The sequence below is a fragment of the Hevea brasiliensis genome, chromosome 4, assembly GCF_030052815.1.
Source record: "Hevea brasiliensis isolate MT/VB/25A 57/8 chromosome 4, ASM3005281v1, whole genome shotgun sequence".
NCBI classification, from domain to species: domain Eukaryota; kingdom Viridiplantae; phylum Streptophyta; class Magnoliopsida; order Malpighiales; family Euphorbiaceae; genus Hevea; species Hevea brasiliensis.
Window position 1 is genome coordinate 8,502,807 of NC_079496.1, and position 11,537 is coordinate 8,514,343.

Genomic DNA, 11,537 nt, shown 5'->3' on the forward strand with positions numbered 1-11,537 from the left:
CGAAAGAAGAAGAGATGGTGACCGGAGTGGCCGGCGCTTATGTGAATGCTCACAGAGATCTCCTGGCCGAGCTCAAGAAGCGTTATCCTGAGGAGGACTTCTCTTGGATGGCCAACCTGGCTCCCGAGGATGAAGGTGAGGATAGCGAGGAGGAGGCTGAGGGTGAGAGAGGAAACAGACAAAATGTAGATCAGGCTGGGGGTGATCCTCCAGCTGAATGACTTGTACTAATTCTTGAAATGAAATGAAATGGAATGCCTTTTTTGTTCGATGAATGGTTGTGATCGGAAAATTTCTAAATTATTTAAACACTTGATCGTCTGAGTATGTTGAAATAACTGAAAGTGATTATTAACCTAAGTGTGAGAGATCGGAAAACACAATGAGCATGAGATCGGTACGGAACCAATGCTAGACAAGACTTGATTAAAATTGTAAATTTGGCTTGAACATTTAAGATCGGGATCATCATTAAACCAGAATGGAACCTTTGATCATTCCTAAACTTTTGAAAGGGAGATCGGCAATAAAACTGGTAACCAAGGTCTAGTGTCAGTTCAATTTCGTTTATCGAAAGAGATCAGGAATATACTCGGCTGGTCAGGATATTCGATAATGGGTTTGAGAGATCGGTGAGTGATTTAATAGACCGATAAGGCTTTGACTGATGTGAGGACTTAGCATTGATTCAATTCCTTGTGAGGGGAGATCGGAAATGTGACCATCTAGTCAAAGAGAGATCGGAAATGTAATTGGCTGTCAAAGGAAGACTTAGTACTGGGGATCGGTTTCAAAGTTTATTGATTCTGGGGATCGGCCAAAATATGGTGTCGACACTCTTCTTTTCTTTTTTACTCATTTTCAATTTAATTTTTAGCAATATTTATTCATATTTTATGTCATAATAATTATTTACTTAACTGGACAAGTCGGTCAAAAATCATCTCCGAAGACGAAATGACCAAAATGCCATCCGTTTGGCTTATTGAGCCAAAATCGTCTGTACCGATCTAAAATTTTTTCTAAGCATTTTCTTTGCATTCTAATGCCATCGAAACCTCAATGACTCTTCTCTGGAGTGCCAAAAATTATTTCATGAATTTTTCCCTGAGTTTAGGGCTCCTAACTGCGAGGACCGCAACTTCCCACTAGGTTACCCATCGCTAAGGTACCGGCTCATTTAACTTGGTTGTATTTTATTTCTAAAAATTTTTCTAAATTTTTTTTATTAATATTTGAGTTATTTATGACTCCTCATTATAGTCTAAATATAGTTTCAGTTATTCTAACTGTCCGGACAGACATTGATCACCGGAACAGTCAAATGCACAGACTAGCTAAAGTGAGGGTGTTACATTATCAATTTAATTAATCTATTTAAGCCTCCTATGAATTGAAAATTCATTTTTTTAAACCCTCACTTGGCGTTGTATGTACTCCATTAAATGTGAGTCCAGCATGCCCACTATCATTAGATCATGCAGCATCTAAAACTCCTCTTTTGCATCTAGTACGAGATAATGTCAAAAAACACTGAATTCAACACTAGATATACTAAATGACAATAACAGAGTACAATATCTATTTTTTCAAACATTTGTTTTTTATTGATAGAATTAAGTCATAAAGAGAGTGTGAGAGAGCAGTAAAAAAGTAAACTCTTAAATTATATAACAAAAATAAATATAAGCCGTAACACCCCTAAATTTTTTTTTAAATTTATTATTTTTGGGTAAATATTGATATTTTATTTTATTTAAATTTTAGGAAATTATTTGAAATTTTTCGGATTTTAGAAATCGGGTTCGATTTTCCAAAAATATAAACTTTGATGATTTTTAAAAATTAATTTAAAGACCACGTGGCAAAACTAAAAATATATTTGGAGTCTATGAATTTTTCTGAGTTTTCTGAAATTTTTTTGAAATTTTTGGACCTCGTTTTCGGTCCCAAGGCAAAGTAAAAATTTAAAATTTTGTATTTCAAATCGAACCGGATCGGTCGAATCGGACCGGCCCCTTCTTCTTCTTCTTTTCTTGTTATCCCGCGCGCATCCTGACCTTTCTCTCTTTCTCTCCCATTTTCTCTCTCCTCCCTCCTCCCCTTGCCGCGCCGCTGCCTCCCCTGCCACCCCAGCCCGCCGGCGCTAGTCCCCAGCTGCCCAGCTCGCCGGCCGTTGCCTGGAACTCTAGAAAAAGGCGCCCAAAGTGACGCGACGCGCAAGCGCGCCGTTTCGTCTTTCCGGCCGAAATTCGGCCGAACCGGCCACCAATCGGACCGGTCTTGTGTCTAAATCCATCTACTCGTCGAGAGCTTTCCATAGACACCAAGAACATCGAAATCCATCGAGCGGTTTGTCCAATTTTTGCCCGGAAAGTTTTAGCCCATTTTGACTTTTGGGCTAGATTTCTCGCAAACCGTGAACCCCACGAGAAAACCGAGAGTACCAGAGCACTCCACTCGTCGAGAGCTTCGCGGCAATATAAATTTTAAAATTTTTCGACATCGTTTTTCGGTGGGTCCCACGGAACTTCGCAGTATTTTTTCGAGCATTAAATGAGCTTAGAAAATTTCGTAAAATTTATGTACTAACCCCCGTGTTGTGGGCTTCGTGTAGGTATCTTCAATTTGCGAAAATTCGACAGTTGTCCGGATCTGTGAATTTTCGGCCAGACAGACCGATTACCTGAAAAGTCTCCGAATTGGATCAAGGTTTTGGCTACTCTACCATTGTCAGACATCCCGAGCGCGTCCTCGAAGTCAGAATCGGCATAGGTAAACCCGAACCTTACTTTTTCGTAATTTTCTAGTGCTTAAATGAGATTAGAAAATTATGATTCTTTTTGCAATAGCCTAGTAATATTGCTAAGGACCGCGGGGCAAAGTTTGAGAATTTTTAGAGCTTATTTGGGCAATTTTTGCAAAAATGATCAATTATAAGGACTAAATTGAAATTTTACATATTGTAATGGATGACTGATTTGATGGGCCCAGGAGGGGCTGTATGATGTGATTGAGTTGTGGATATATGGATTGTGAATATAGAAGTGCGTTTTGAGCCTTTTTGCAGGTTGGGTAGGTCTTAGGTATAGGGGAGACTCTGCCTGATTTTCGGCACGACTTAGGACGTATTTGGTCTTTTCTTGATTTGTATTGAGTCAATTGTATTAAATAATTATAATGTAATTGTCAGGTGAGCTGGGACAACCTTCTTCCTCAACCCAGCCACCACAGTGATTGTTGTCAAGTCTGTAAGTAAAATATTAATTTTAATTATAATTTCACTATTATTATATGTTCAAGCATGCCCATGCATCACTTATATTTATATATTTATGTAGTTAAACTCTAGGCACGTTTTATGTTGCATTCATAACTGTTAAAGTGCCATGGATGTTGTTGTGGTAATTTGGAGCAGTGTGCGTGCATTGGCGTGCGTGTGATGTGGTGTTGACTATGGATAGGATGGGTAGACACGGCTTGAGATCTTCGCTGGGACCCGGTCCTTCGGGGTAGACACGGCTTGAGTTCTTCGCTGGAACCCCGATGTTGTGGGCTTCGTGTAGGTATCTTCAATTCGCGGAAATTCGACAGTTGTCCGGGTCTGTGAATTTCCAACCAGACAGACCGATTACCTGAAAAGTCTCCGAATTGGATCGAGGTTTTGGCTACCCCACCATTGTTAGAGGTCTTGAGTACGTCCCCGAAGTCAGAATCGGCATAGGTAAATCCGAACCTTACTTTTTCGTAATTTTCTAGTGCTTAAATGAGATTAGAAATCCGTAAAATATTCGTGGTAGCTCAGAAAATTATGATTCTTTTTGCAATAGCCTAGTAATATTGCTAAGAACCGCGGGGTAAAGTTTGAGAATTTTTAGAGCTTATTTGGGTAATTTTTGCAAAAATGATCAATTATAAGGACTAAATCAAGCCGTGTCTACCCCGAAGGACCGGGTCTCAGTGAAAATCTCAAGCCGTGTCTACCCATCCTATCCATAGTCCACACCACATCACACGCACGCCAACGCACGCACACTGCTCCAAATTACCACAACAACATCCAAGGCACTTTAACAGTTATGAATGCAACATAAAACGTGCCTAGAGTTTAACTACATAGATACATACATATAAGTGATGCATGGGCATGCTTGAACATATAATAATAGTGAAATTACAATTAAAATTAATATTTTACTCACAGTACACCGATGACTATTGTGGCTGCTGGATGCAGAAAATAGTTGACCTCGATCACCTAATAATTAAATTATAAATTATTAGTACTAAGTTAGAATAAAACTCTAAAGAGGCAATAGACAGCCTAATTTATGTCGAAAATTCGACAGTGTTTCCCCTATACTTGGGACCTACCCAACCTGCAAAAAGGCTCAAATAACACTTCTAGATTCTCAATTTTCCACAATCACATCTCATCAATATCACATGGCCCCTCCTGGGCCCTCCAATTTAGATAATACTCAAAATCTTAAAAATTACGTTTTAGTCCCTATAATTGACATTTTGCAAAAATCCACTCAAACAAACTCTAAAAATTCTAAGATTTTGCCCCGCGGTCTCTAATAATATTATAAGACTATTGCAAAATGAATTATAATTTTCTAATCACCCATGAATATTTTATTTAAGAATTTTACTCGATTCCATAAGTTTCCAACATCTAATATATTCTTAATTCAACCCAATTCAATATTCACATATTTAAACCTCTATCCTCAAGCTTCAACCAATTATATAAAATTTAATTATCTTAATTTCAAATAATCTTATATGCTCATATGCTAAAAATCTAACTAAAATCCATCTATATTTCTCAAAAATATTCTACAATCACTCAAAAATTCAACTAACACCATAGAATATCTTCAAATAATTTTACTTTCATCATATATTTTTCTTAGAATTTTTCTCCAATTTTTCCTGTTTAAGTAACACTGTATTTATGCTCCACAGACAGAGAAATAATAAAAATAATCTTACTCGAAGTTTATCTGTGTCTCAAAAATTTTAAAAATTTATGAGAAAGTCTCTGAAAGTTGAATAATCTCCATAGCCCACCGGAGCCACCGCCGGAACCACCGCGCACGGTGGCTGGCCGCCGGTCGCCGGCGACATTTGCCGAATCTGATCATACCACCATACTCCTCTCCTCTTCCTCAGTCCATAGGTGGTCTCGGATCATCGATCCAATAGTCGGATCGTCCTAGATCTGACGAAAAAGCTTGAAAAACCCGAAACTTCTCTCCTCCATATCTCACTCATCCGACCTCCATTTACTGCAAAATTGGTATCAAAAGAAAGCTCTCGGAACAAGCTTTCCAACGCCACCTGAATGGCCTCGATCGGACGTCGGATAAAGCCCGAATCGCGCCGAAAAGTCGCTGCCCACTGTGCGCGCATTTTCTCTCTCTTCTCTCTCTCTTGCTGCCGTTTTTGGTGTTTGGCCGTCTCCGGAGAGTCGCCGGCCTGGTGGGGAGTCGCTTGGGAGGTCGCGGGCTGGTCACCGGAAAAAGAAAGAAGAAAAAGAGAGGGAAGGAGAGAAGAGAAGAGAAAATTGGGGGGGGGGGGTTTTCCTCCTCCCGATTTTCAATTTTTTTTTTTTTAATAAAAAACTGGCTGTGACAGTGGAAATCCACTGTCACACGCCAAAAGTCCCATCTTTTTTTTTTTCTCTGGTTGTTACAGGGTGCATTAGTTTTAGATAGTTATAGAGATTATGATTAAAATTGATATTTTACTCTCTGAGTCGAACGCTCACTCCTATTCATTATTTTTCAGGCTACAGGAGGATTTTATTGTGGTTAACCTGCTTTTCTCCTTCGCAGGTTATCTATTAATATTTGTGTAATTTTATTAACTCTTAGAATTTCCGCATGTGTTAGAAATAATTATTTGATTTGGGTCTGTAAAATAAGTTGTTATTTTGGACCTGTACACTTATTATTTTATGCATGTTGATGGACTGGATGAGGGGGCTGAGCTCTCATTTATTTTTATGTTGATATGAGTATGTGGAGGGTGAGCTGAGCTCCCCAATTGATTATTTATTGTGTTTACAGGTCGGGTGAGTCAGAAAATCCCTGTTGAAAGGTCCATTTTATGGACGGATTCTGTCCGGTTGATTTCTTAAAATTGGGTCTAAATAGGCCTTAGAGTTGGGTTAATGAATAGTTAGGTTTACTATGGGCCTTGGGAGCTTTAGGCTGACCCAGGTTTTAGTGCCGGTCCGGCTCATAGGTTGGGTCGTGACATAAGCTAAACGTCCGTCTATCATGTATAAGATGATAGATATTAAGCATTTTTGACTTAAAATTTCAGTGTTTTGACTATAACAAAATATATCATAAACTTAAATAGATCAACTAAATTGATAATAACTTATTTGATTTTATTAATAATTGTTAAGAGGTTTAAATAAATAACTAAATTGATAAAAATTTATTTAACTTTAAAAATAATTATCAAATACTTAAATTAACTAAATAAATTAATATTTAAAAGTAATTATTGAGGCCTTAAAAAGTATTTTTGCCAATTGAAAAAATAAAATAGAAAGATTTAAATTTTAAAGAGGAAATTAAACTGAGTTGAACCATATTAATTTAAATTTTCAGTTTAATGATTTGAAAATCAACCAATAGGAGTTTGAACAAAACCCAATAATTCTATAAAAGGATAAGTGAAAAATCAAGACACGTTACGAGAATAATTTGAAATCAATTCCATATATTCAAAAGGAAAATAATGATACCAATTTTTAACTGGTACACGCATTCTAAATTAACAATAATTTAACACTTATCCAACATTTAAATCAACAATTTGTTGCCTAATAATTCCATTATCCCAGAAAAAAAAGCAGTTTCTCAAGAAAAAGCCAATAAGACTGACCCTTCATTTAATCAATCAGAACCAGGAAACACGAGCGAGAGGGCCATGGCTACGAGGATGGACGGTGGGATGTGAGTGCGCGTGAAGGTTCTTGGAAGAAGCAACGCGCATTTTATCCAATTTTAGGCAGAAGGAGGAAGCAGAAACACGTGAGAGGAACTGAATAGTCACGTGTGCAGAGCTTATGGCTTAAGCCTTCAGACATGTTAACGGGTGGTCTTAATTTTTTTGAGAGGCTACCTTGACGTCCACGAAAGGATTAGAAAAGCTAATTAGGGAGGTTGGGACTGACACGTGCAGAGCGAGAGCGGATGTAAAGTCCAATAATCTGACATTTGGTGACACGTGTGAGGCTAATGTGGATTGGTTCTCTAGATGGTTCTGATTGATTGAATTGAGGGTCACCCCCTTGATCCAGTTCTTTCCCGATCTCTATAAATACAGCGTCCCCACTCGCATGCCATTCACTCCACATTCAAACCTCCCAAAGCTCACAACTGAAAAAACAGAGATATTCTGAAAGAAAAAAGCTTTTTTTTTCTTGGAAAAAAGCTTTTTTCTTTCGTAAATTTATATCACTTTCTCTAAAAAAAAAAAAAAAAAAAAAATCTTTGCAGAAATGGCCATGAATATTACCCACCAGATCGGAGCACTCGCGGGAACTCCAATCCATAAAGAATCCATCACCACCACCACAAGTGAAGCTATGGCGACGGTTAGCGTTGCTGCGGTGTGGAGAACTCCTATGCCTAATCCACGGAGCAAATTTCATAAACCATACGTTGTGGAGCAGAAATCTCAGCCGATCAGCCCTTGTCGGTCTCCATTACTAAGCGGCATCCGTGCGGACCTGTCCGTAGCTTGTCGCGCTTTTGCGATGGAGGAGATGACATTGGAGAGGGCAACGGAGGGGGCGGAAGAGAGGATGTATAGAGATGGTTCTGGGAAGGAGAAAAAGAAGGGGGTGCCTGTGTACGTGATGATGCCCTTGGACAGCGTGACGATGAGCAACACTGTGAACCGGAGGAAGGCGATGAACGCCAGTTTACAGGCGTTGAAGAGCGCCGGAGTTGAAGGGATCATGATGGACGTATGGTGGGGATTGGTTGAGAGAGACGCACCTGGGGTGTATGATTGGGGAGGGTATACTGAGCTTTTGGAGATGGCGAAGCGACATGGACTTAAGGTTCAGACAGTGATGTCGTTTCATCAGTGTGGAGGAAACGTTGGCGACTCTTGCACGTGCGTATTTTATTTTATTTTTTATGGGCCTTTCATTTCTGACCACGTACCCCTTTTTTGAAATGGGTAGCGTCGTTTTTATGGGCGTCGATTGCACGCGCCCATGTTTAATCTTATCTTGCACGGAGGCGCTTGCGTGCCAAACTCAGCCGAGTGTTGATTATTGAGAAAGTTGATTTACTTTTCGTTGTTTGTTTCCTGAGATTTGAAAATGATCCATGGGAATGTATTGTTTCTTTCTTCGTGTTTTGGGGTCTGTGTAGTCTCCTTTGCGAATTATGTCGATTAATGATTAGTTTCTTGCGTGCAGTATACCATTGCCCAAGTGGGTTGTGGAGGAGATTGACCAGGATCCAAACCTTGCATACACGGATCAGTGGGGAAGAAGGAATTATGAATATATATCTCTAGGCTGTGATACCATTCCGTTCCTCAAGGGGCGGACACCCGTGCAATGTTACTCTGATTTCATGCGAGCATTCAGAGACAACTTCAAAAACCTTCTCGGTGATACCGTTGTGGTAATTATTCATCGCTGTTCTATTAACCCTTTTAGATGCATGATTCTCTGGATTTTGGTGAAGGGTTACCTTCCAATTTCTCTACATAGGTTTTATCTTAACTGCTAAAAATTTGTGTAATTCAGGAAATTCAAGTGGGAATGGGTCCAGCAGGTGAGCTTCGCTATCCCTCATACCCAGAACAGAATGGGACATGGAAATTTCCAGGAATTGGAGCTTTCCAATGTTATGACAAGGTATTTACAATTTTTGTCACTTTTTGATAAAGTCAGTGGTACATCTGCAATTCTCAATTTTTCTGGTTTTGACTTAATATGTGCAACACAATGCAGTATATGCTTAGCAGCCTGAAAGCTGAAGCTGAAAAAGTTGGTAAGCCAGAATGGGGTAGCACAGGTCCTACTGATGCTGGTCACTATAACAACTGGCCAGAAGATACCCAGTTTTTCCGTAAAGAAAATGGTGGTTGGACTAGTCCTTATGGTGAATTTTTCCTTAATTGGTACTCTCAGATGCTCCTAGACCACGGTGAGAGGATAGTTTCATCAGCCAAGACCATCTTTGAGAGCACTGGTGTAAAGATCTCAGTAAAGGTTGCAGGAATACATTGGCACTATGGGACACGGTCCCATGCCCCAGAGCTCACTGCTGGGTATTATAACACAAGATTTCGGGACGGTTACATTCCTATTGCACAAATGTTAGGACGCCATGGCGCTATTTTCAACTTCACTTGTATTGAGATGCGTGATCACGAGCAGCCACAGGACGCTCTTTGCGCACCTGAGAAGCTTGTCAGGCAGGTGGCTTTAGCAACTCAGAAGACACAGGTTCCACTCGCTGGGGAAAATGCCCTGCCACGATATGATGAATACGCACATGAGCAAATCTCGCTGTCAGCGTCCTTGAATATTGATGGTAATTCAGGTGATAGAGAAATGTGTGCTTTTACATACTTGAGGATGAATCCCCATTTATTCCAAGACGATAACTGGAGACGGTTCGTGGCATTAGTGAAGAAGATGAATGAAGGGAAGAACGCTGAACGGTGTCGGGAGCAGATTGAGCGGGAAGCTGAGCATTTTGTGTATATTAGTCGGCCTTCAGTTCAGGAGGCTGCAGTGGCTCTGATGCACTAAGAATTTTGGTCAACTTGCCGGTTTTATACCACGGCAACCAACATTTGGCTTTGTTATAGCTGCCTTTTTTTTTTGGCTGTAGCAATAGATATTTGCCCTGAGCAAGTGAATTCAGGAAATATGATGTTACCGTATACAAATATATGTATTTTTTTCATAAGTTTTCAACAAGCTAGGAGTGGATTGATAATCAATCAATGTAATGCTTTTTATGTATTTTAGCAAGAACTTCTTTTTGTCCAATTATATTGTATACAGCAGCGGTTATTTTATGTGAAATTGTAATTCAATCAGAATTATATTTAATTAATTTGAATATGTAATGATCTTAATTTATGTAACTTGCATGCTTACATGAAATTAAATTACTGTGAGTTCACCAGAAATATTGCGTCGCAAAAGGTTTTAGTGGCAAAATCCACAACAAAAACAACTTTTTGTAAAACTTCTTCACTAAAAATAATATTATTTGCATAGCAATCCACAATTATTTCGCCAAGAAAAAAGATTCATTGTAGTGTATAGGGTCATACTTTAAAATTAGACGAGTTGAACCCTCGAGTTTCTGATTCACACTGTCAATAGGACACTGGCAAGCAAATCAGGAGAACCGATTTTTCGCCTGTTTCAGCTAAATTTCTTAGTCAAAACTATAGCTTTCTATAAAATTAACCTAGTCAATATCAGACCATTTCACAATTTTCCCTCCTGCACCAGTTCAAAGTTTGTTTTTGTCAGAATTGCCTGCTGTAGGATTCTAATTGTCTCCGTTTTTTTTCCTCTGAATCATCATTAGTTTATTACATTAACCAACATCGTGACAGATCAAAATGACATGGAACCACATCCAAATGAGATTCTTTCAATGAAAAGATTTGCATTCACTAGGGTGGTTGGCTCTCTATTTCCCCTACATTAATTGTCTTTCTGAAAAAAAATCGAAAATATGGTATTGGTACGTTTAATTGTATGACTGCGATTTATTGAATGAACTTGTAATTGTTTAATGTATTTAGATGTAATAAAATAATTTCTGATTACAAACTAGAGAGCAAACGACGAAAACAGACAATAGAAAGACAATAGAAATAGAGAAAAAAAAAATCTTGAATTAATGGTAAATTAGATTTAGATAAAAGAAAATTCAACCTTATATTGTAACGACAATGAATTCGTAATCTTACTCTGGCCTCTCAAGAAATGTAATAAAGACACGTGCTTTTTATGTTTTAGAATTTTCAGGAGAGTAAATAAAATGTAAATGTAAGAATCAAAAGTTTTAAATGAGTTTAATAATTATTAAATTAAATATTTATATTAAATTTATAAATTTTAATTAATTAATTTTTATCTTAATGTGTGTTGGCACATTTATCTATTCATTATATAAATTTGTGATTTAAGTTTTCTATATAATTTTTTTTAATTCTTTTATATATGATATGATATTATTATAATATATCATTTTTAAAAATTAATTAAATTTAGTTATATATTAATATGACAGTATATTATTTCTAATTAAAATTGATTTAAAAATTATAAAAAATAAAAATAATAAGTTATATCATTTTAGTCAATTAAAATATTACAAATAAAACACATGATATAAATTTTTTAATATATATTACTTTAGTGATTAAAATACTATAAATGAAATATTTATCTATTAATATATATATAATTAAAATATTTTTATTCAAATTAAAATAAAAATTTAATA

The 11,537-nt window shown here is 37.5% G+C and overlaps 1 protein-coding gene across 1 annotated transcript; it reads left to right on the forward strand.

The window, feature by feature from the left end:
• The first annotated feature begins 7,442 nt into the window (after nucleotides 1-7,442).
• Nucleotides 7,443-10,057, forward strand: LOC110642498 (beta-amylase 1, chloroplastic). Its single transcript, XM_021794580.2, has 4 exons — nucleotides 7,443-8,154; nucleotides 8,465-8,675; nucleotides 8,801-8,911; nucleotides 9,008-10,057. Exons 1-4 carry the CDS (start codon nucleotides 7,532-7,534, stop codon nucleotides 9,812-9,814), a joined length of 1,752 nt encoding a protein of 583 aa, XP_021650272.2. The 5' UTR covers nucleotides 7,443-7,531; the 3' UTR covers nucleotides 9,815-10,057.
• Nucleotides 10,058-11,537: the final 1,480 nt, after the last annotated feature.